Genomic DNA, 24,001 nt, shown 5'->3' with positions numbered 1-24,001 from the left:
CCTTTCCTCCGTGAACGAAAAAGCTTGCGTAACATCAAGGTCCGAAACGAATTCTTTATTACTGACAGTAATACAGTATTAATGACAGAATGAGGGTGTTTCTATTGGGGAGCCATTGGGTTGACCCATGGTTTGTCTTCGATTCGGCCTCCGTGGATGGTGATGTTTTGGCCTGTCATGCTGGGAAGAGCAGGATCGCAGCACTTCCAAATTGCCTGTTTTCAGATTTTGAATTTCCCGCCCAAAATTTTTTTCTTTCAATCGACATCAAAGATAAAAATTGTCACTTTTTTTTGCAAAATAAAGGGCAATTTTATGGACAAAAATCATCTAAGACCCCTATTTTGTTGTATCAAAAGCTGTTCCTGAGCAACTTCTTCCACAGAAAGAATCCCGTTACATGGCTGTTTTGCCGCACTCATCTGGACAAGCGCTGGAAGCATCTCCTTTGGAACACCCGAAGTTACTAACATGTCAGTTGCCACCGCGGCTGGGCGAACTGTATTTACTCGAACTCCGTCGGGGGCGTAGTTGCCCGACAAAATCAACGAGAACTGATCAAGCGCGGCCTTGGAAATCGCATACGCCAAGTAATCTCAAAAATGTTATTCAAAAAAAAATAACAAAAAAATTTTCTTACTGTTGCTTCGAATATGAGACGCGAGGGAGGAAACATTAACAATGGCCCCTCTCGATTTCTTCAAATGCGGCATCGCCGCTTTCGAAATCAAAATTGGCGCCTTGAGATTGACTCCCAAAACCATGTCCATCATCTCTCCAGTCACTTCTTCGAGATTCGTGAAGAAGCCGATTCCTGCATTGTTGACAAGAACATCCAGGCCGCCGAATGTTTCGATGGTTTCGTCGACCACTCGAGGGAGATCTAATCATAATCAGTTTATCAATAGAACGAACGACGAAGAGAGGGGCTATCATTCGAGCGGCTCGAATCGAGCCTATGATTCGAGCTATCCAAGATCTCTAGAATCTGAGCTAGTGGTTAGGGTTAGGGACTGGGAACTCTTAAGGGGGGGTCCGGGGGGCGAAGCCCCCTGGTTAAGGCCTTATGTGTGGGGTCCCGGGGGGGGGGGCGTAGCCCCCTGGGTTAGGTTTAGGGTTAGGGGCAGCTCGAATGATAACTAGGGTAAATCACTAATATTTTCCACCTTTTTTCTTGCTAAGTAGAGTAGGCATATAAATTATATGATATAATACCTTTTTATAATCCCAAGAAGCTGAGGATCATTTTGACTATTGATAGTCGGGAGTCATCTCGTACCCTGAAGGCATTCTTGTATCCCGGAATTCCCAAAATTTGGCCAACTTCGGAAATTCGAATTTTCGAGGTCGTAACTAAGCTTTTTAGACGTCTACGGCCTCGAAAATTCGAATTTCCGAAGTTGGCCACATTTTGGGACTTCCGGGTACCAGAATGCCCTCAGGGTACGAGATGACCCCCCACTATCAATTATCAAAATGATCCTCAGCTTCTGAGGATTATAAAAAGATTTTATATGCCTACTCTACTTAGCAAGAAAAAAAGTGGAAAATACTAGTGATTTACCCTAATGATAACCCCCTACTACCCGAACGAACCAGCATGGTTTGAAAGCTCAAGTTCGACGACCAAAACTCCCGCGGCTCCGGCTTTTTCGCACTCTTCCTTGATTCCTTGGAGTTTTTCCTTGTTCCGCCCTTGGAGGACGACATTGAATCCCTTCTTCGCAAATAAAATCGCTGAAGCAGCACCAATACCACGTGAGCTTCCAGTGATGATCGCAGTCTTGAATATTTTTAATAAAAAATTGTCTCTGACAAATTTATTTTTAATTCAAAAAAGCTTACTTTTGCCATTTATTATTTTTATTATCGCTCTTTTAATCTCCCTTTTGTTTGCAAAAATAAAAAAAAACAAGCAGACTCAGCAAATGAAATTAAACGTAGGCAAACATTTGCGTTTGCAAAAACTTAACAAGGATGAATCCTTGAATTCAACCAAAGTCTGAAAGAAATAAAGAATGGAAGTCTTTATTACTGTAAAATTTTTTTCTTACAGGAAAAAAATTCTTTATTGAGGGGCCATTGGGTTGACCCACGGTTTGTCTTCGATTCGGCCGCCATGGATGGTGATGTTTTGGCCTGTCATGCTGGGCAGAGCAGGATCGCAGCACATCCAAATTGCCTTCCTTCAGTTTTCAAAACTCGCGCCAAAAATTTCTACTTTTAATCGAAATTTTGGGCCAGAGATTGTCAATTATGAATGTTTTTCGCCAAAAAAAAAACTGATCCTGAGCAATTTCTTCTGCAGTAAGCATTCCAGTACATGGCTGTTTTGCCGCTTCCATCTGCACAAGCGCTGGGAGCATCTCCTTTGGAACGCCAGAAGTTTCCCAAATGTCAGTGGCCACAGCGGCCGGGCGCACTGTATTTACTCGAATTCCATCAGGGGCGTAGTTGCCTGACAAAATCAACGAGAATTGATCCAGGGCGGCTTTTGAAATTGCGTACGGGAAGAAATCTGAAAAAAAAGGATAAAAGTAGAAAAAAAAATATTATTTTTCGGTAAAAAAAATATCTTTTTTTTCCTTTGAAAATCAAGTCAGGCCTTTGAAAATTCGCTGTAACTAACTATTCGTCCTGACATGCGAAACCATCGAGGAAACATTAACAATCGCTCCTCTTGTTTTCTTCAAATGAGGCATGGCAGACTGAGTGATCAAAATCGGCGCCTTGATGTTCACATTCAAAACAGCGTCCATCATTTCTGCCGTGGTGTTTTCAAGATTGCATCCGATCGTTCCAAGGGCAGCATTGTTGACGAGAACATCAAGACCGCCGAATTTTTCGACTGTTTCGGTGACCAATCGAGGCAGATCTTAAAATAGTTCTTAAATTTAGCTCAATTTTTTATCAAAAATAATTCACCTTGGGTGTTTGAAAGCTCCATTTCTATGGCCAAAACTCCTGCCGCCCCAGCTTTGTCGCATTCTTCCTTGACTTGCTGCAATTTCTCTTTGTTTCTTCCCTGTACCACGACATTGAATCCCTTCTTTGCGAATAAAATCGCCGTCGCAGCACCAATTCCTCTCGAACTGCCGGTAATAATCACTGTTTTAGCCATTTTTCTTCGCAAAAATGATCTTTTTTCCGAAAATTGAAAAATTCCGGGGCGAACTAGTCTGTATGACAAGGGCAAACACAAAAACTACAGTTATTTGATGCAGGTCAGCAACTCGAGGTCAAAAAATACCTCGTTCTCAAGGACATATTCAAGGACATAAAAGACCAAAAATCGCTTTATAAAGGCCTGACTTGATCTTCCAAATAGTCTTTTGGCAGTTCAATACGGTAACTTACTGTTGCTTCGAACATGAGACGCGAGGGAAGAGACGTTAACAATGGCCCCTCTCGATTTCTTTAAATGCGGCATTGCTGCTTTTGAGATCAAAATTGGCGCCTTGACGTTGACGCCCAAAATCAAGTCCATCATTTCTCCAGTCACTTCTTCCAGATTGGCGAAGCAGCCCATGCCGGCATTGTTGACTAGGACATCCAGCCCGCCGAATTCGTCGATAGTTTCCTCGACCAATCGAGGAAGATCTTAACATAATCATTTTTAATCAAAAAATCAACAAACCAGCGTGATTGGAAAGCTCCAGTTCAACGACCAAAACTCCTGCAGCTCCGGCTTTTTCGCACTCTTCCTTGATTCCTTGGAGTTTTTCCTTGTTTCGGCCTTGGAGGACGACATTGAATCCTTTCTTCGCAAACAGAATCGCTGAAGCAGCACCAATACCACGAGAGCTCCCAGTGATGATCGCAGTCTTGAAAATATTTATTGAAAAATTATTGTTTCTGATAGATTTTTAGTTTAAAATTACTTACTTTTGCCATTTTCTTTCGCTTTTCTCTCTCCTTCGTTGGCAAGACTGAAAAATACGCCGATCTTAAAAACCGGCCGGAGACAACAGCAGATGTATTTTATCTTGAAACAAAATGATCGATCATCAGGGGTGGCCCCAGGGGCGATGCGGTTGGTCTGACAAGAATGATGATTTCGAAATAGAAATTCGGGATTTTTTTAAATAAAATTATGTTGTAATTGGTATTTAGGGTTGTTGCTTACGATCATATTCTTTGAAATAGAAATTAATCTATTTTCAGAGTCGGATATTGATCGAGTACCCTGGTAAAAATTTTTCCCCACTTGTCATCAATAAATCGAAATTCCAGTGCTTCCTGTCCAATTTGCTCGTATTTTCTATCTACCCAAAAGATTTTTCTCCGAGAAATAATTCTAGCTACAACATGAAAATCACAAGCTCGGAGTTTCTAGCTGCTTCAATGATAATTCCCTTTTTGTTGGTGAATTTGATGTTTTTGATGTATTTTTGGAAGCATAAATTGCCTTATTATATGAAGAGGGTTTTGATTGAGAGATACACGCTGGTCATTTGCAACCGACAAAATGTTCAGGAATCGAGATGAAAAAAGGATGAAGAAAAATATTCACCGATATCCCTCCTTAATCCTCATTTGACTCATCTCTTGACAAGTTCAGTCGTAGAACCTACAATGGCGCGGTCGTCATGTCCATCGCCTGCGGCGTCATCGGCGGCCTCTTCTTTTTCATCGACTTTTTCGAGCTCATCCCCGGCTGCCTCTGCTACCCGAGCTCGAAACTCCTCGTTGTCATCATGGTCCTCGTTCCCGTTTGTTACTTCCAAGTTTGCTACGCCATCCGGCTTTCTGCGTACTTCAACAACTTCGACCAAGAAAGAAAGGATTTTGAGGAAGAGTGCCGAAGAGGACAGGCGGAAGACATCGATAAATACAACATCGATCTTGTCAGAATTCCAATGTCGGGCAAATACTTTGCACTGCTCCCTATTCTACCAGGTAATCGGCATTCTTTGAAAGATAAGCTATTGACGCCCTTATTTTTGCAGCGCTGCTTATTCACGTGGTTCAAATGCTGAATGTCTTCCTCTGCCTCTCCCGGATCCCTGACCTCGTCGCCGGAAGCAACAGTACTCTCACAGCCCCGCGGCAATGTTTCACCAGCAAATTTCCTTCCATCGATGGCTGCGCGCCCGAGGGCGAGTGGGGCTTCTTCCGAGTTATGGAAAGCAATTTGCTGATTTACTTTTGCGTCGCGTCCGTTGTTCTTGAATTTCTCAATGTTGGACGTAAGTTGATCGTTTTTGAAACAAGAAAAGAAATTCTAGTTCTTTGCGGGACAATCTGGTTGGCTTTTCAGCGAATGGCGATTACTGGTTTTCACGAGCGAGGAATCGTCGTCATTTCGCATCTTTTTTCGCTGATGGCGACGTCGACTTGTTGCATTTTGCTGCAATTTATTCTCATCTGGCTCTTCATGAATGGATATTTGACTGTTACGCTGCTTGTTTTCCAAGTAATGTACATCCCAACCTTCTTCCTTTTCTTCGTCGAACGAACAAGTCTGAAGCGAATCGCGGATGTGACAGTAAAAGGCTTCGTCCGCCGAAAATTCGTAGAAATGAAAGCTCCACAAGCAACTCACAGCGCTGCGTTTTACGGATCCGTCCATAATCGTGGCAAAGTCAGGTTGCCGAAGAGAATTGAGGAGTTTATTCCACAAAAGAACATTGACCTTTTTTATGTGAAGAAAATGAACATTGAAAATCAACAACTTTGTCGACTTTCTGACACTTCTTATGGGTAAAATTTAAGCTTTCCCTTCTCAAAATTTTCAACCTATTTTCAGAATTCGAATCATGTCCGGCAATTTCGTCGGCCAGCCGGTTTTCTGGTCCCTAACTTGGAATGACGAAGAGAGAGATCGTATCAAACGAGATCCGGTGAATCGAATCAAGGTTTTTCATCCCTTTTCTATCTCCAAAATCATCCTTTTTAGTTGACAAAAAGCATGTTCCAGAGCGCCAAAGCTTCGCGAAACATCAACCATCGGGCATATCTCCATGTCAAGTACATTTTTATGGACGACTACGATATTCCTGTTTATGTCTATGAAGGAGAGTTTTTAAAAAACTTGACTATATTTGATTATTTTCCTAGCTAAGCAAGCTTAGCTCTGCTTAGCGCATTTCTAGGAAGACTAAGCTTATCTTAGCTTAGCCCTGGTCTTAAAGGCCAGCTTTAGAAGACAAGTTAAAAGTAGGCTCAGCTTAGCTAAGCTTTGCTAAGCTTGGTTAAGAAGAAGATAAGAAGGGCTAAGTTTTGCTTAGCAAAAAATAAATTTTGAAACTCTTCTTAGTTTACCTAAGCTTGGCTAAGCTAAACACAGAAGAAGATACTTAGAAGGGCTAAGTTTTGCTAAGGCAGGATAAAATTTTGAAACTCTGAAAAAGGCGTCGTCCAACAATCAGTTCTAAGCTACTTGGTGGACCCGAAAAATAAAGTCACCTACCGAATGGTTTTTGGATTCGTCACTGGTAATTTACAAGAGCGAGTGTTTTTGGTTGATATATTTTTAGAACTTGTTTCCGCGATGAAGGTTCTCTCGGATTACGGAATTGTCATGCGAGAATTACGATGCTTGACGCTTATGCTGACTCCTGATCTTCAGGTTTTGTTTATTTTTGGCGAATTTTTTGATGGTTTTTGAAGGTGAAAATTGCGTATATCAAGAGTATCCGCGAATTCGAATACATTCACGAACGACTCGGTGATGAATTAATCCGAGGTAAGCAAAAAAATTTTTCAATTCGACCAAAATTTTGGTCAAAATGATCAATTTCTGCCTCCTCATCCTTTTTTTCTAGACTTTATGTACTGGCTTGCTCCAGAAACGCTGAGAGCGATGGAGTTCACTTCGAATTCCGATGTCTGGTCCTTCGCTTGCACTGTTTGGGAGATGTTCACTCGAGGCCAGACTCCCTATGGCTACTGTCGCTGCTGGAATGACATTTTGACATCGATCGACAGGGGTCAGGTTCCTCCAAGACCGGAAAGTATGAGCAGACAAGGCCGGGATCTGAAAATAAGAGGCAAAATAAGGGTGTCAAAATTTTAAGAAAAAATTTTCGTTAAAAAAATATAAAAATTTTTTTTGATTTTTCCCTTATTCATTTTTTTGATCCGAAAAAGTCTACAAAGCCTTAACCCACTGCTGGAAGATCAACACAACTTACCGCGCCGAGTTCGGGCAACTCCAGAAGCTTTTAGGAACGAGATTAAATTATTCTCTTTAACTAACTCATGATCATGCGCTTCGATTGAGCGCATTTCTTGCGCAAGAATATTTTGCCAATTTATGATGAACACAAGCGAGATGCATGATTTCACCAAAAAAAGTAATGGCTTGTCCTTTTGTTGCTGCTAAACAAATGCAATTCGCGAGTTGAGCCGGCGCAACTGGGCCGTGTCTATTTTTAACCGTTCCAACTAGGGTAAATCGTGATCGTATACGTGAACGAAGTGATAATTTTAGGTGGAAGTTTTATAATCAAATTAATACTAAAAGACAACTTGGACCATGTTTTTTATCAATTAAAAATTGACAATTTTGGATTAATTAATAATCATGACCCAGTTTTTTATTGAACAATTAACTATCTCTAAACGAGGATTAAGGAACTCAAAAGTCAATTATTTGAAAATTGAATATCGGAGTGAAACCCTAAAATGACCTAAAAATGACTTAAAAATGACCGTTATTCGACTCGAATCAAGCAGAAGAGAAGAAGAGTATTTCGCGTAAGATTAGTTTTGCTGCCGCAATTTTCATTTTTCCAACAAAAATATCACTCGGATACCCTTAAGTTTTGAAATTTTTTTTAATTGAATATGCCGAGAGCAAAAGAAGATATTTTCAAATAAAAAGATAAATTATGGAAAATCTCGAAAAATCTTAAACTTATAGACTATAAGGGCCTTTTAATTATTTTAAATGTATAAAATATTCTTTTTTGTACCTCGAAAAAGTCACGTATCTGAACGAAACAATGCAGGACTTGAGCGAGGAGATTCCGATGATGCTGGACGATGATATTATTCTGCAAATATAATTTTTCCTTTTTCCTACTCTTTCTAATAAAAAGTTCATCCCTAAGTTGATACTCGGTACTTTGAACAAACGTTTTTTCTACGGAAATGAACCGGGTAGCCCTAAGAATTAAAGGCCCAGAATATCGTCATTCCAATTCTTATCATATTTACTCAAAATAATTTCGGTACTTGAGTGAAAACAAGAAAACATTTTCTCTATTTTTGCATTGCTCCATGAATTGAAAAATTGTTTTGACATAAATGACGGAAATACGGTGAAAACTCTGAGTGACCGAAAATTTAGCTTTTATGATTTGAATCTGGCATCTTGAATATGAGAGCAGTTAAATTTCGAGCTTAGCTAGCTAAGCCGCAAACTTATTCTAGCTAACATAAGAATTCAATTTATCTGGAGGACTAAGCTATTCTTAGCCAAATAGACTTAGCTTTCAAAAGAATTTGTGAGCTAAGCTGAGTAACGCTAAGCTTGATAAGGCTAAGCTCTACTGAGTATGAAATGCTTACAAATAATTCGTAAACGGAAATGAGCTCGGATTCATTTTAAACTTATCTTAGCTTGACTAAGCCAAATTGGCTGGACTCAGCTGAGCTTGGGATGGATAATAAATCTAGCTTAGCAAAGCTTAGCTCAGATTTGATAGTTTTGATTTGGCTTAGCTAGCTTATCTCATGTATAAAGAAAGAGAGCTCAGCTTTGCTTAGCTAAGTGCTCCTCTGAGCAAAGCTAGCTTAGCCTAGACTTTCCTTTAAATTTTGAATAAAAGGTTCAGTTTAATCATTCCTTACCGGCGAAATCAACTCAATCCGCACTTGGTTGAGCCTTTTGCTCGTAATCTTCGTCTTACTTGTAGCGTACATCTTTATTTATTTGGAGGTCTTTGTTTAACATGGTCTTGTTTTACCAAAGCTCCGCGAATTAAGCATGTTCTCCAATAATAGACTCGCCGAGATGAGAAAAAATTGGACTTGTTTGGAAACGAAACAAAGTAAAATCGCGTTTCGCAAGCGGCGCTAGAATTGGCGAAAAATCAGACATAAAATCGGCGGGTTTGCTAGAAATTCACTACAAAAAAAACGAAAAAAAGAAAGAGTTGGAGATAAAAAAAATATGCTTTTTAATAGTATGATGCCGATGAAAGGAGGAAGAGCCACAGATGGCATGACAGAGGAGCAAATCACGCTGCTGAGACTCCTGAAATCGACCGGACTAGATTCGAAAAGCATCAATTATGCTTATGAGAAACTCGACAGACTTGAAATGGTGAGTTTTTGATCGATTTTTACGGTTTATTATTTCTAAAGGCATTTTCGAGACGCTTAAATCTTTAATTGACTATTTTTATGCTAATTTTTGACCAATAGAAGCTCATTTTTGGCTAATTATAAAAAATAAAGCCGATTTCGGGCTTCTTATTGGTCAAAATTAGCAATTGAGAATGCCGAGCAAATATTATTTATATAATTTTGAGCGATAAAAATATTTATTTTGTTATTTTAGAGTGTACAAGGCTTCGAAAACTACAACCCAAAGATCGTGAAAGTCGGCGACAGCATGCTTTATGAGCTCTAGAATCCATCAAAATGATGATAAAGGAAAATCATGATAAGGTGTTATCTTTGCCGTGCCTGCTATACTGTATTTACTGCAACAAGTAATTATTTACTGCTTCAAAAATCTTAAATAAATCAATATGAAAATAATGATTAAAAAATGATCACTTTCTTGCTTCTCAAAAAAGAGCCCAAATGGAGGTTAAAAATAGACAGTGCGAAATAGTCGTCCGATTTTATTTTATTTCCAAGTACGAATTTAAGACCAGGCTCAATTTATGAAAAATAAAGCCATATATGTTTATAAAGTAAACAATCCAAAGGACTTCTTATATTTTTGATCCTTTGGCGCAAGGAGAAACGGAAAGACGAAAAGTTTGCATTCTCGAACTCAAAACCTCGATTTGGGCCAGTCAGGAGTTTACGGTATAAATTCAAGTATTTGTGTTTTTGGATAATTGGCTCTAGTTTCATGAGACAACAATCAAGGATCGTAGCCAAGCAGGGGTCTGGGTAAGTGGCAGAATTGCAAATTTTATGAGCTAGCTGAGTTGAGCTAGCTGAACTACAGCTCAGCTCAGCTCAGCAATTTTGAGGTGAAGGTCAGCTCAGCTAAGCTCAGCTCAGCTCAATTTTTCTGAAAAAAACCCAGCTCAGCTCAGCTCAATGGTTCTTCGAAAAGAGCCAGCTCAGCTCAGCTAGCTCAATTTCGACCTCAGCTCAGATAGCTCAGCTCAGTCTATTGAGCTAAGCAAAATCTAGCCACTTCTGATTGGTCTATTTTTTCAAAAAATCTTGCGCGGCGAATAACTAGAATAGTACGCAAGTCAAAACATGAGACGTATCAATGTTGAGATTAAATTAAGCGAATTGAATCATTTCTCTTTGAAGATTCTAGCGCTGAGTCTTTACCGTAATCAAAACTAGCCCAAAATTTGATTGATGTACAAAAGTAGACATTGCAATCTAGCATCGGTCCGTTCTATTTTATTTGATTCGAAAATAATGCATCACAAGATGACGCTTATTTATGCGGAATTATGAGGTGAACAAGACTAAGCATTTGGTTTGAGAACAAACAAGGTATAAAATGACCATCTCAGGGATAAAAATGAACACATTGAGCCTTCTTTCTTAACTTTTTTTAAGCCTACTTTTTGGCGCCTCGAGTCGAAAAACTGGAATTTTTTGACAATTTTATTGTTAATCTGATTGGCCCACCAACAAAATGCGATGATCTGATTGGTCGAAATTTTGACCAAATTTTTTTTTATTCACAACGACATGATAGATAAAATTCATAATGAAGTTGTTGAATAGCCCGGAGGTTGTCGGGAACTCAGTCTTATTATGATCAAATTAGTGGCCCCTCCTATTTTTCCTAGAAAATCACGAGTGCCAATTCATCGAGCTCAGACTTGAATTCCTTGTTTTCAACTTTTCAAATTCCTCTACGTGACAAACCGAACACAAAGAGAGACAAAGAAGAGTTCTTGTGATCCAGGTTGACATTTTCAAGCAGAAAAAAGGTTCGTTTTTTGAACAAAAAATCATTTTTATGAAGAAAAACTTTCAATCATAAATAGTGTTAACAGCCGAGAACTGACGTTAGATGCATTTGAACTTGGCAGTTTAAATCATGAGTCTGTGCGAAGCTTATCGCCCAGCATGCTTCTATCATCGCTCTTTCTCACGGGTCCATTTGCAGCAACCAATGCACAACCTTTCAGTTATTATTATTTAAGAGAGAACAGCTGTCGCCCTTTTTCCCGAATTCTTTAGAAAAATAAAAGAGGGGGATCACTTATCGGTATTTTTAAGCAAAAGTGAACTCTTAGTGTCTGAAAATCATTTTTACGATCCAATTAGTTTAAACTTGTCATTGCCGATTTATCACAATACCTGCTCTTTTTTTGGATAAAATCGACCGCGAATCGAAAAAGAAAGATCCAAAAATCTGATTTTGGGAGGCAAAAATTTAGATTTTTTCGTTCAGAGACTTTTTGAAATTCGCAGGACTTTCTGATGACTAAAGATGTGAAGAAAGAGAAGGAACTGAAAGGCTTCGACCAAATCTATAGTCGGATACCGCACTTGTCCGGCTACCAGATTTGCATTCTTCTTTTTTCGAGTTATACGATCATCTTATCAGGTAATTTTATTTTATTAAAAATAAATCTCGCGAAAATTAATACATCGGTCTAAATTTTTGAACAAAACCAAAAATTGGAGGTGGTTTTTTGAGTAGCCAATAAGATTTCTGTATTTCGCCTACCGACCAATCAAAAACCTGATCCAGAAAATCATTTCTTTTTTCTGGTTTTGCCCAGAATTTTTATTAAAAAAGATCTTGCTCAAGAAAATAAATTAATAGAACGTGGCCCTTATCATAATTAACAGAGTGATACCCTTATTTTCAAGGCGCGGTTCAAAATGCCAGTGTTATTCTCAACGCAAAACCTGAAGAATACCGCTGCATTCCAGAAGGAATCAATTCTACCGACTACGCCCTTATTGATTCTCTCAGGAAAGTTTTCGAAAGCCCTCTTTTTCACCGCAATTTTGCTTTCTGAAAACTCCCAAAAGTCCGCAAAACCCGTGCCGAGTGTACGATTTGACGAACGTGACCGACCACTGCGACGCCCTTAATGACCCGGCCAGCTGCTTGGACTTGATTGAGACGGAAAAGTGCGCAAAGTGCGAAAATGGCTTTGTGTACTCGCCGAATAATACTTTCCAGGAAACTGTGGTTTCGAGGTTAGCTCCGTTCAAATCCATCAAAACAAAATACGCTCTTCAGATTTGACTGGATTTGCGAAGAATCGCTTTTCCCCGCTTCTTCCATTTCGACCTCGCTGTTCATGCTTGGCTTGCTCGTTGGCGCCCTCGGATTTGGTCGAATTTCGGACATTATCGGACGAAAGCGAGGACTGATGCTCGCTCATTCTCTTTGTTTGGTTACGAATTTGCTGCTGTACTGGGCCGATGGACCAGTTAGCTTTACGCTGATGAGATTTTTGGCTGGAGCCTTTGCTCATGCTTGTGTGGTGGTTAGCTATGTTTATTGCATTGAACAAGTTGGGCCTAAATGGAGGTAAGTCCACTTTTTTGGTCTTCAAGATTTTCATCCTTTTTTTAGAACATTCCTTGGTTGCCAGCATCTGCAGCTGTTTGAGCTTGGAATCGTCGTTTTATCAATCATCGGCTACTACAACCGAAACTGGCACGATGTTCAGATTGGACTCGTCCTAGTTGGTCTTCCATTCCTCCCGCTTTATTTCTACCTTCCTTCTTCCTACAAATGGGTAAGCACTTCCCTCCCCCTTCTCTTTCTAGCTCTCTTATTCTAGCTTTACTCGAAAGGAAAGAATTCGGAAGCTCGGGCGACTTTGAAACTCATTTCCGCCAAAACTGGTGGAACTATTGACGATGAATGGATCAATGAATTTGAGCTGAAATCCTTGAACAATGAAGAAGAAAAGGCTGGAATCGCGGATTTGATCAAAAATCCGTACTTGAGATGGAAGACGGTGGTGATGTTTTTTAATTGGTTTGTTACCTCGATGGTTTACTATGGGAAAGGGTCGAAAAGAACCATGAAAAATTTCGAAAATGACCAAATTTTCAATTTTTTCGACCAAAGTTTTTAATTTTCGCCTCAAAATTTTGACAAAATTTATCGAAAAAGATCAAATTCTATCGAATTTCCTGACCATTTTTAAAAAGTCTTGGTTTGAACGCTGGAAGCCTTTCTGGAAACATCTTCGTAAACAATGCTCTTTGTGGAATTTTCGATGCTGTGGCAAAATTTTTATCGCCCTTCATGATCGGCTCGCGCTTTGGAAGAAGAGGAACGCTTTGCTTTTTATTCGTGGCCGGTGGTTTGGCTTGTATTGGGGCGATGGTGCTCAGTTTGATGTCCGGATGCGAGGAAATTCATAATGGGGATTGTTTTCTTCCCGAAAAGGTAGTTCATGTGCCTCTTCGTTTTTGCATATTTTAGGCGGAATGCAAAGAAATCTACCTGGAAATCGCAAAATGGCTCGCTCTCGCGGGCAAATTCTGCTCCTCCGCCACCTTCACCATCGTCTACATCTACACCGCCGAGCTCAACCCAACGTGCGTCCGCGCCACTGCCGTCGGTCTCAGCTCAGCGGGAGGCCGAATCGGTGGTGCTATCAGTCCACTCGTCTTTGGACTTGATAACACTTTCCCATGGTTTTCCAATACATTTTTTGGAATTTGTGGGCTGCTAGCGGGATGGGCGACATTATCATTGCCAGGTTTGAGAAAAAAGAAGAAATGTGCCTCAACCCTTTTTCTAGAGACGAAGGGACAACCAATGCTTCAAACAATGGAAGATGTGAACGACGTTTACCAGCGAGAATGCGAGCAGGAAGCTCTTCTCGAAGAAAAGAAAACGAAAGCTGAAGAAAACTAAAAAATTTCAATGATTTTTATTTTGATATTTTTGCCTAGAAGCATTGCCTGTTTATACCTTTTCAAGTTTCATAATAATTTATTATTTGAAAGTTGCTCTCAATAAAAAACAATATTGCATGAGAAAATATCGCCATTTCAATCTTTTTCATGAAAACTCATGATTTTTAAACGCCCCCGAATCGCATCATTTTTGACATGACGCTGCCCAGAAAATTGTGTCCGCTTGACATTTGGAATAAAACGCTTCCGAAACTCATTTACGAACATCACCAGTTTTTTTCGACTTCAAAAATTTTACAACGTCAGTTTCGATCGGCGGCCTTTGAAATTTTCAAAAGTGGCCACGAGTCGCTCGTTAAAACGTTCCAGAAATAGAAATTTCGAATGATGAAAGCGTAATTTCGCTTTCAAAAGATTATCTGACCTTATAAACCTTCGCGGCGAAAAAAGTTCAAAATCGAATTTTTATGGAAATAAGAATGAAAATTTTGGAAAAAGGAAAAATCGGGATAATGATCAATTTTACAACGATAATTCTTGATTTTATGGCAAAAAAATGAGGCTTCGAGGACCATGATTTTCCGATTCCATCAAATTGTGTCAAGGTTAATTGACTCCAAACAGTCGTGATTCAAGAATATTATTTATGCTGCTGTCAATCAAATTTTGCTTCCTCTCATTTAGAATCACTAGAATCATATAATCTAAACGGAAGATTGATCTTATGCATCAAATTTGTCCAAGAAAAGATTCTTTTAAAGAATTAAGAGGTTTTTTTCTCGATGTTAACAAAGAGACGCCCTTATTATTTCGCGTAAAATGTTAATTTCTCAATATCTTTCAAAAAAATAGGGTTAGGGCTTTCCTTGTCCAAATGGCTAACGAAATGTGAGGGCTTGAATAAGGGTTGAGGTCTAAGTAAGAGTAAGGGTAAATAAAGTTTCCTTCAATAATTATTTTAGGGGCTAGGCCTCATGAATCGTGATGATTTTCCTCAAAAATTTGAATTATTGTTAAATCTATCGAAACTCTGAACCCTTATTAATAATTTAAGGAGTCAAAAATTCAAAATTTTAGACGAATCTAAGCAGAACAAAATAATCATTTTTACAAAATCCGGAAACTGCACATGCCCACCTGAAAAACATCTGAAACCAGCCGCATCTTGCCTAATTGTTCCCACCTTCATCCTCGCCCCAATCTTTCAGATCCCCGCCCCGTGCAGCTGAACATGTTCAACTCGCAAGATGCACCTTATTCTTTCCCAGAGAACACATGATTATCGAAGTTTCAATCTCAATCGGGAATAGATTGAAAATTCGATAGTTATTTTTTCTTGACTCAACGCAGCTGGAAAAAAGGGCGCTAGACCCCATGGAGCGACAATAAAACCGACCGCCGAGTTGAACAACCATCAATTTACACAAAAAAAGCAATTTGAAATTTGAAAATAAAAAGAGAAAAAAGCCAAAGATGGTGAATCTTCTTTCAAACAAATCCCTCAGACTCCTGACAATCCTCCTCTCTATTTTTGGCATCGGAGCTTGCATCTCCCATTGCTTCGTCTTCATCATCCTTTTTTCGAGAATCGAGACCTTCGGACGCCTCTGGAACTTGGAAGCAGTTAGGGGAGAGGAAGAAACAAAACTGCCCTTGTCGATTTTGGGGCAAGGGCTTTGGTGTGGTGGAATGGCTCTGTGCACGGCTTGTGTTACTTTTAGCTATATTTCAGCGAGAATTCAGGTAAGAAAAAAGCATTTCTTATAAATAAACATAAAATAGCGGCAACTTTCCTCAATAACTCATTTTTTTCAGAACAATTTCGATCAATTCTGCTTCCGCGGAGAGCGTTTTGCCACCAACAATGTCGTCTTTCTCTTCATCCTCACTTTCCTCATCTCCCTCTTTGGCACTCTTACCGATGGTTACGGCCTGCTTACTCTCCTAAAATCGTCCTGGTTCTCGTCTCTCGGGGGGACGGCGCTTTTTTCCATGCTCCTGATCGAGGTTTTCTGCATTTTGGGCATCAACATCGTCGCCTTTATCTGCATTTCCTTCACTTCCAAGGACGACTTTCTCATCATCCAGGCTCGAAAAAACGCTCATCTTTACGATCATCTTCCTCGTCTTCAAGCGGGCGATGCTACCTCTTCATCCTCCAGGTCCTCCAGCTCTAGAAATAGCCGCACAGAAGTCCAGTACGCCCCGGTTTCGAAGAAAATGACTTCTGCTTGGGGACATTTTAACTCAGCCACAGACCTTTATCACGTAAAAGCGCTCCCCTACGATTCCCATTTTGTGGACAAAACTACTTCTGGCTACAGCAGCTCGATTTCAGTGGAGAGCGAAATGGACAAAGTCGGGATTGAAAACTGCGATTATTATTTGCCAAAAGCTCCTGTTGTCAGGCTTCAGTGAAAATACTCCTGCTACTTGTCGCTTGTACATTTATACTGTAATCAATTGTAAATAAAAACTATTGAAATTTTAGAGTTTCTGATTTATCATTGTTTATTGAATATCCGCAAAATAAAAAGATCGATGTCCAGTGCAGTTGTCCTTTTAGGCTTAAGAAGAGTGACAGAGAATTTTTTTAAATAGTTTTGAATTGAAGTTTTTCTGATTTCATACAAGTCAATTTGTGCTGCAAAAATTTCATGAGGCTGTATTTCGCTTTGATTTTTCGTTCTGAAGAGAATGATATTTTTAAACCGAGAAAAATTTTGCTACCTCAGAGCTTGTCCGGACCCAGAAAACGCGCTAAAACTCGGGCCAGCTTCTTCTTCCGCCTTTTTCGCTGGTTTGGCATGAATGTAGTGAAGAGTTCGCCCATCCCAATCGTAATTTGGTACGCCCCGTTTGTAGATTTTGTCCAAATCGATCGTTTTCTAGCGCAAATTATCAATAAACCGCCGAGATCATTAACGAACTCACCTTGACGCCTTTTGTTCCCTTTTTCTTGCCATCGATTCGGCCTCCTTTGCCCTGGAACGAGTGAAAGTTCGTTTGCTTTTCGTAATAATCGACTAGTTTCTTTTGAATATCCGGCGTTCCAAACGATCCAGGGGTTTCTTCTGGCGGCTGGACTCGCTCTGGCTCTAGAAATATGCTCTTATTGAAGGGAAGAGGGAAGGAAACGAACCTTTGTATCCAACGGGCGCTTCAAAATCGACGTTCATGTCGCACTCGATGATGTTAACCGCATCTTCAGGCTTTGTTTCGACGATTTGGACTTCAAACTCCCGTCCGATGTAGTCTAAAAGGCGTTTATACATTCCACTTACTTTATGAGGCCATGTACCTATTGAAATGATGTCTCCTTTTGATAGACACGCAAAACTACGAAGGTGCTTTTCCAGAACTGCTTTTGGGTTTGAAATTTCCAGAAAATCGCAAGATTGAGGCTTGAACTTCGAGTACGACGCTACAGGAAGAGAAGCGTAGGTGATCGCTACAAAAAGATGAGAAGGGTCTTTGAGTGGTGATCTTACCGATTCTGTCGCCTTCGTTCAGAAGAAGATTGCGCATCATCCAACCAGGGAGATAGACTTTTCCCTCTTCGGCGATGAATTCAAGAACTCCAGCGTGTGTTTGTCGCTCTTTTCCTCGGTTCTGAAAGCTTGGGTGGACTTTCAATTTAATCTGCCAGATTTACTATTGGATTTCCGGGAAAAGTTTCCATTAGACCCCCCAAGTATCATACCTTTTTAGAATCGTCTTGAGCTGCTCTTTTGTTTTATGGAAGCCGATTGTTGAATTTCGGACTTTTTATCGGTTTTTTATCGGTTTGAAGTTCAAATTGTCGGTTTTCTCTTATTTTTCGAAGAGAATTTCAATTCTCTTTCTTTGGCTAGCAATTTCAATCAAAAATATTTTGATGACTCACTATTCGATAAGGCTGAATATGAGTTTTTCCTGCCAATAAGAGGAGAAGCTTTATAAACGACTTCGAAAAAGAGAAAAAGACGATGAAAGAGAGAAAATAAAATGGAAAATGGAGAGAGAGAGCGAGAATTTGTAGTGAAACAAGAAGAAGATGTTGGAAACGCGATCCGTGAACATTCTAGGGATGGGATTATCGGCATTTCGTCGGTTTTTTCAAAGTTGAGCGAGATCTTTCTCTTTTTCTTCGGTTTTTTCAGTTTTTGGATTGTTTTGACAAGCAAATTCATATTTATTATAAATTAACCTCCAATTAGCAAAGAGTAGAAGTGGAGGAGCTGCTTCCGGTGATGATACAGAACGCCGAAAAGTCATTCAACGCGGTTTTTGAGCAAGATTTACGCAACTTACCTGACGAAAACGCCCGTATTGTTACTCGTGCACTGCAAGGTACTTTTGAACCAAAATTTATTATACATTAAATTAATATAGCGATATTTTGCGGTATCAAAGATCACCTTCCCGCATATTTTGATGAAGTTGACCTTCGCGAAATCAAACTGGAAGAGATGCGCTACTCTGAAGTCGGACATCATTTCAATAAACACCCAAAGCGAAACGTTGGAGAAAGACTGGACGGGTTATCAAGAACAAAAAAGAACAGATCCCTGACAAAAAATGAGGAAATTCGCGATGATTTGATCCGCTTTTTCGAAGAAAATTCGGTTTTGGATACTCGATGTAGAAACGAAGCGATAGTAGCTGGAGAAATGAAAAGAAAACGATTGCTTAAAAAGCCATTTTGGGTTTTACTTCTCAAATATGACGATGAAAAGAAACAACAAACTCTAGAAATGCGAGAAATCAACGAGGAAGTGCCGGATCCTCCCAGTATCAGCACTTATCGTCGGATCTATAAGGAAAACTTCACGAAATGGCTTCGCCTCGCCGATGACAACGCAATTCTCAACTGCTATTGCCCAGTGCACCTTCAAATGGAGCTTTATACTTCTGCGATCAACAGATTCTCGGCTACAGAGCCCATTACTGACTTCGATCTTGCTGAAATGTCTATATGTGTAAACTCGGGCCACCGGTTGAAGTGCATCGAAAATTCTTGCGAGTATTGTCAGGATACTGAAGCCGGATACGAGCATGTCAAAGCAAGACTCGAAGATCATTTCCACGGCATCGATCCTGAAACAGAAGTGACCTACGCACAACTTGTTGAAATCGAGCGCACAGATGCTAACCAGAATCCATATAAGAGAGAACAATTGGTGATGCAACTGGCGACCCGTGATGAGTTCATCAGCGTCGTCTGTGACTATCTTCAACGGGGCTGTCGCTACAGGAGCTCAACGGAAGACAATCAATCACTACGAGCTTTCAAGAGAATCCAAGGACTTCCGCAAGCAACACCTGGGCAACTGCACCTTTGACAAAGATTCCCTGCTTCTCGTCACTGACTATGGTAAATAATAAAGGGAGATTCTGAAGGATGGTCAGAACTATTCTAGAAGATCTGTAGGCACTAGAAATTCTTACAGGAAGATTCTTAAGGATGTTCCAGATAATCTTGAGACTCTAGAATGTCTTATAGGAAGACTCTGAAGGCTAGTCAGAACTATTCCAGAGGATCTGGAGGCTCTCAAATGTCTTACAGGAAGATTCTGAAGGCTAGTCAGAACTATTCCAGAGGATCTGGAGGCTCTAGAATATCTTATAGGAAGATTCTGAAGGCTAGTCAGAACTATTCCAGAGGAGCTGGAGGCTCTAGAATGTCTTATAGGAAGATTCTGAAGGCTAGTCAGAACTATTCCAGAGGATCTGGAGGCTCTCAAATGTCTTATAGGAATATAATTACTATCAAATCCTCTGGAATAGTTCTGACTAGCCTTCAGAATCTTCCGATAAGACATTCTAGAGCCTCTAGCTCCTCTGGAATAGTTCTGACTAGCCTTCAGAATCTTCCTATAAGACATTCTAGAGCCTCCAGATCCTCTGGAATAGTCCTGACTAGCCTTCAGAATCTTCCTATAAGAAATTCTAGAGCCTCCAGATCCTCTTGAATAGTCCTGACTAGCCTTCAGAATCTTCCGATAAGACATTTTAGAGCCTCCGGATCTTCTGGAATAGTTCTGACTAGCCTTCAGAATCTTCCGACAAGATATTCTAGAGCCTCCAGATCCTCTGGAACAGTTCTGACTTCAGAATATCTGATGTTTTTGAGAGATGACGAGGACTTTCTCTGATATTTCTTAAGCCATGGGAGTCTCCTGTCGCGAGATGGTCGAAACATCCAATATGCACTTTAAGAGGGACGCGTATCCGATGCTTTCGGTCATCAGCTATGGCGTTGACGACAACAACAACCCCAAAAAGGTGTACAACCATCTTCTCAGCGAAATACGCGTCGCAAAAGATGTCCAATTCAGCCTTGCTGGGATCAAATGCGCTCTTGAAACTGCCCGAGCAACTGTCGGTCCGAAGAAATGCTTGTGGGTCCAATCGGACGGAGCCGGTTTGTGAATATGGAGCGATATCGGTTAACACAATTCTAGAATCTCAATTCTGGTCGAAAGAGATGTTCCATTGCCTCCCACGGTTCATGAATAACCTCCCTGCCCACGATTACGACTCTATTGTATGGTTCAAAACAGTGTCCGGGCACGGAAAAGGTTGAAAAATATATAAATAGCCTTTAAAAATTTCATAGGGGAGATCGACTCCTCCCACGGATGCGTCAAACAAGATATTGTCCGACAATACAATCATCTTGGTGGCTGTGGATTCGATGGAGAGCGATTGGAGAACATTGGAGTTGTTGATTCTGCATCACAGCTCGTAAATTTTCTTCAAAATGAAAGAAAAGATCATTTTGGAACCCTGGAACACAAAAAAGAAGACAGTCTCGGCTACACTTTAGTTGGACGATACGTTTCCGAATACGTTGTTGACCCGAACTTTGATAAACAATCAGAAAAAATCTCTGGATCGAGATCCTATCATCTGGTGAAGCTCATCAAAGACGAGAACAATCAATGGGAAGAGCGAAAGCTTCTTTTCAAAAAAGGCCGACTACCGATCACTGTCCAAGAATTTTGACGAAACGAGAAGAAAAAACCCTGCCCAACCTGTAATATGCCTTCCTCGCTTCACTGGATCCTTCACGACCTTCAATAAGTTATATTATGTTCAAGTTATTACCTATTTATTGATAAAATTACCTCAAATCTTCGTAAAACGAAGACATCGTTTTATTTTGTAAAATTAACAGTTCAAAATATCCAACCCTGCCAAATAAATATGAACAGCTCCTAACAAATTTAAGAATTTATAAATTTAGATGTAAGTATTACTTTTCGGGACCGAAAATGGGTCCAACTCCGCCGCCGCGTAAGCGTACTTCCCTTCAAAAACGCTTGTCGCAGCGCCCGATCAAGGTTAGATTGTTAATTTTTCCAAAATGATCCATTTACTGAGAAAAACCGATAATTTTGCTTAAAACCGGCGTCAAAACCGACAAATACCGGTGAAATGACTCTCTCAACAAATATTTATCATTCTCTATTGATATTGATTGTGAAAACGTAAAAATGCCGATAATTTGACTTAAAACCGACAAAAACCGATAAAATGTCCGAAATTCAAAAATCGGCTTCCATAAAACAAAAGAGCAGCTCAAGACGATTCTAAAAGGTATGATACCTGGGGGTCTAATGGAAACTTTTCCCGGAAATCCAATAGTAAATCTGGCAGATTAAATTGAAAGTCCACCTTGGCTTGTAGTTCAAGTAAAAAACTTAATCCTGCTGTAAGAGCAGTGCTCTTTAATTTTCATGTCTAACCCCCTCCAGTCCCCTTGCTTTTATTCTTACCTCAAGTTTGAAGAGCATCGGATACGAAATATTCAACCTAGAGAGCGTCTCCAACGACGAAGGCGGCATAATGATCTTTCCTCCCTAGAAATAACTCGATTAAAAGTCCTCTTGATAGAGCCTCACCGCGTTCACATCAGGTCTTTCATTGCCAGGCATCATCATAACAGAATAAGCGGCGAATTCGCGCGAAAAAGTAGACCGCATTCCTCGAGGCATCGGCGCTCCACCAGCTCGTTGGTAGTAAAAATTTCCACTGTCGTCGAAGTTTCTCGTAAACATGGCGTTTTCTATTCAATCTAGAATTGAACAATTGAGTAAGCATTTGTGTTTTGGTTGTTTTGACCTAAGTCTGGGCTCAGACTCCGGGCTTCAGTTGAGACTTGAGGAACAAGAACATTATTTTCAAAAAAAACAAAACTTCATTGAATGAAGTTCATTCAATATACAGAAGCACTGGCAGGTAGAAAGCTTAAAATAGGCAGTAAAAAGCAAAAAAGAAGCATCAAATGAAATTAAAAAACTTTTTGCAGCAAAAAAATTGACCTATCCCTTTTGGGCTCTTAAAAAAGCCCAGAAAATTCTGATTCTAGTGATCTAGATTTGGCCAAAAAACTCCAGACAATGACGTCACACGTGACCTGAGAAGACAGCGAAAAGGGTCATTTTGGGCAAACTTTGAGTCACTTTTAATCGTAATATTCGTCGAGCTCGTCTTCGCCCGCGCTTGCTTGTTGCTGGATGGAAGGAAGCTCTTTTGTCGCTTTCATAAGTTCGCGGCGCTTTTTACCCGAGACGTCAAAAAGGTCTGTTTCAAGCTTCTTTTTCTCCTGAAATTAAATTATCAACTTAATCCCCACGAAATCTAGTAAAAAAGCTTACCATTTCTTTTCTGATGAATTCTGCATTTCGAACTCGATCTGCTGCTTGTTTCTTAGACATCTTCGCGGTAGGCGTTTCGATGTACTTTTTCTCCATGGAAAAATCAACGACGCTTGGTGTTTGAAATCGGCAGCCTAAATTTGTTCATAGAAAATGCTCTTAAAATAAGACAAACCTGTAGGAGAGCTAGCTGACGTGCTTGGAGCAGGAGTCGCGAAAGCGCTCATCTGTGGCGTCCGAAAGGCATGATTTGAAAGGCCTTGGTTCGCAGGTGTCGAAAATGGCTCTAGGTTTTCATCGGTGCCTTCTTCTGGTTCTGGGCGAAAGTCCTTCGGCTTTCGCACAGGTGTGATTACCTGCTTCTCGACCCTGTTGAGCTCGTGAAGTCGGTGAAGATGATCTCGTTTTTCTTTTTGGGTTGGTTTCGCTTTCTTCTGTTCAACAGTCTCCGTCGATCTGATGAGATCTTTCTCCTTTTCATCATCTTTTTTCGGGGCCTTTTTCTCGACATCTTCTTTTCTGCCATTTCTCTTTGCCGGCACGCTCTTGCTTCTTGGTTTTCTGCCTTTCCTCTTGGGCGACAACCTAAAATTTCCAAGCAGCGGGTCGTTTTTTGATCGTAACACTCTGTACCGGCTTCGCGCCTGAAGATTGGTCGTTCCGTCATTTAACGCCGCGCTAGAAAGTGCCCAGACGTTTTCTTCGTCTTTGTACACCTTAAGCGTCTCGATGAATCGTCGAGTTTCCGCCTAAATAATATTTAATCATAACTTATGAGTCATAAGAAGAAGAAGAAAAACTAGTATCAGAAAAACTTACCGAGTTCCATCTTTTTCTTCCTCTTTTTCGTCCTTTGTCTTCGACATTCATCGCTCGATTCGTCCAAAATTTTTAATTTTCCCGGACGAATGACGGACGAGGACCAAAGATCGTCCCCGGACGGAAGCAAAACCGTGGTATGGGGTGATTCTTCGGCAAGACCGAAGAATTGATGCTTTCACTAACACTGATTCTTCGGTTGATTGAGAATTGCCTTGAACCGAAGGATTAATGATAAAATTGACAGTGATTCTTCGGCAAATTTTCTAGAATCCACCCGAAGAATTAGGCCGTATCACCAGCAAAACGGACGAAAACGCGGACGAAAAAACTTATCAAGCTCGTCCTACCGAAAAACTGAAAAGAAAAACTTAGCGCACCCTGCTCATTTTTGTTTCTGTTCAAATTAACAAACGTTTTTCAACAGTTACTTTTCGTGTTTTATAGTGAGTTTATTTACGTGGGATTTGTGAACTTGAAAAACAGAAAAACTTCACGAATGTCGAAGTCAATAAATAATAAATAACTGG

The 24,001-nt window shown here is 40.2% G+C and overlaps 8 protein-coding genes and 1 long non-coding RNA gene across 9 annotated transcripts; 5 read left to right on the top strand and 4 right to left on the bottom strand.

The window, feature by feature from the left end:
• Positions 1 to 101: 101 nt before the first annotated feature.
• Positions 102 to 1,854, bottom strand: LOC145711601 (putative oxidoreductase TM_0325). Its single transcript, XM_081789290.1, has 5 exons — positions 1,842 to 1,854; positions 1,597 to 1,809; positions 641 to 883; positions 414 to 595; positions 102 to 215 (listed from the first exon to the last, which is right to left on the bottom strand). Exons 1-5 carry the CDS (start codon positions 1,852 to 1,854, stop codon positions 102 to 104), a joined length of 765 nt encoding a protein of 254 aa, XP_081645416.1.
• Positions 1,855 to 2,068: 214 nt separating this feature from the next.
• LOC145711600 (putative oxidoreductase TM_0325) lies at positions 2,069 to 3,958 on the bottom strand. The gene is made up of 5 exons (XM_081789289.1): positions 3,886 to 3,958; positions 3,638 to 3,824; positions 2,630 to 2,875; positions 2,284 to 2,518; positions 2,069 to 2,186 (listed from the first exon to the last, which is right to left on the bottom strand). The coding sequence occupies exons 1-5, from the start codon at positions 3,892 to 3,894 to the stop codon at positions 2,069 to 2,071; spliced, it is 795 nt and encodes a 264-aa protein (XP_081645415.1). The 5' UTR covers positions 3,895 to 3,958.
• Positions 3,959 to 4,560: 602 nt separating this feature from the next.
• LOC145711599 (uncharacterized) lies at positions 4,561 to 6,120 on the top strand. Its single transcript, XM_081789288.1, has 6 exons — positions 4,561 to 4,899; positions 4,950 to 5,189; positions 5,229 to 5,703; positions 5,750 to 5,858; positions 5,900 to 6,021; positions 6,096 to 6,120. The coding sequence occupies exons 1-6, from the start codon at positions 4,590 to 4,592 to the stop codon at positions 6,118 to 6,120; spliced, it is 1,281 nt and encodes a 426-aa protein (XP_081645414.1). The 5' UTR covers positions 4,561 to 4,589.
• A 236-nt stretch (positions 6,121 to 6,356) lies between these two features.
• LOC145711598 (non-receptor tyrosine-protein kinase TNK1-like) lies at positions 6,357 to 7,018 on the top strand. The gene is made up of 4 exons (XM_081789287.1): positions 6,357 to 6,437; positions 6,480 to 6,571; positions 6,613 to 6,688; positions 6,768 to 7,018. The coding sequence occupies exons 1-4, from the start codon at positions 6,416 to 6,418 to the stop codon at positions 7,016 to 7,018; spliced, it is 441 nt and encodes a 146-aa protein (XP_081645413.1). The 5' UTR covers positions 6,357 to 6,415.
• A 2,084-nt stretch (positions 7,019 to 9,102) lies between these two features.
• On the top strand, positions 9,103 to 9,636 carry LOC145695405 (uncharacterized). The gene is made up of 2 exons (XR_014133719.1): positions 9,103 to 9,274; positions 9,512 to 9,636. It is a non-coding gene; the product is annotated as an uncharacterized LOC145695405 (long non-coding RNA).
• Positions 9,637 to 11,022: 1,386 nt separating this feature from the next.
• On the top strand, positions 11,023 to 14,140 carry LOC145711597 (solute carrier family 22 member 15-like). The gene is made up of 10 exons (XM_081789286.1): positions 11,023 to 11,093; positions 11,561 to 11,716; positions 11,986 to 12,091; positions 12,151 to 12,321; positions 12,365 to 12,658; positions 12,704 to 12,869; positions 12,915 to 13,147; positions 13,291 to 13,531; positions 13,568 to 13,847; positions 13,890 to 14,140. The coding sequence occupies exons 2-10, from the start codon at positions 11,590 to 11,592 to the stop codon at positions 14,003 to 14,005; spliced, it is 1,734 nt and encodes a 577-aa protein (XP_081645412.1). The 5' UTR covers positions 11,023 to 11,093; positions 11,561 to 11,589; the 3' UTR covers positions 14,006 to 14,140.
• Positions 14,141 to 15,439: 1,299 nt separating this feature from the next.
• LOC145698981 (uncharacterized) lies at positions 15,440 to 16,496 on the top strand. Its single transcript, XM_081776227.1, has 2 exons — positions 15,440 to 15,750; positions 15,823 to 16,496. The coding sequence occupies exons 1-2, from the start codon at positions 15,481 to 15,483 to the stop codon at positions 16,423 to 16,425; spliced, it is 873 nt and encodes a 290-aa protein (XP_081632353.1). The 5' UTR covers positions 15,440 to 15,480; the 3' UTR covers positions 16,426 to 16,496.
• A 222-nt stretch (positions 16,497 to 16,718) lies between these two features.
• Positions 16,719 to 22,065, bottom strand: LOC145698942 (ubiquitin recognition factor in ER-associated degradation protein 1-like). Its single transcript, XM_081776186.1, has 7 exons — positions 21,897 to 22,065; positions 21,771 to 21,854; positions 17,499 to 17,619; positions 17,309 to 17,458; positions 17,150 to 17,263; positions 16,942 to 17,105; positions 16,719 to 16,895 (listed from the first exon to the last, which is right to left on the bottom strand). Exons 1-7 carry the CDS (start codon positions 22,050 to 22,052, stop codon positions 16,734 to 16,736), a joined length of 951 nt encoding a protein of 316 aa, XP_081632312.1. The 5' UTR covers positions 22,053 to 22,065; the 3' UTR covers positions 16,719 to 16,733.
• Positions 22,066 to 22,132: 67 nt separating this feature from the next.
• Positions 22,133 to 23,825, bottom strand: LOC145698970 (uncharacterized). Its single transcript, XM_081776215.1, has 4 exons — positions 23,472 to 23,825; positions 22,828 to 23,401; positions 22,653 to 22,786; positions 22,133 to 22,600 (listed from the first exon to the last, which is right to left on the bottom strand). The coding sequence occupies exons 1-4, from the start codon at positions 23,520 to 23,522 to the stop codon at positions 22,460 to 22,462; spliced, it is 900 nt and encodes a 299-aa protein (XP_081632341.1). The 5' UTR covers positions 23,523 to 23,825; the 3' UTR covers positions 22,133 to 22,459.
• Positions 23,826 to 24,001: the final 176 nt, after the last annotated feature.

Source organism: Oikopleura dioica, chromosome 1 (assembly GCF_907165135.1).
Source record: "Oikopleura dioica chromosome 1, OKI2018_I68_1.0, whole genome shotgun sequence".
NCBI lineage: Eukaryota > Metazoa > Chordata > Appendicularia > Copelata > Oikopleuridae > Oikopleura > Oikopleura dioica.
The sequence above is the reverse complement of the archived record's forward strand: the minus strand, read 5'-3'. Positions and strand labels throughout refer to the sequence as shown.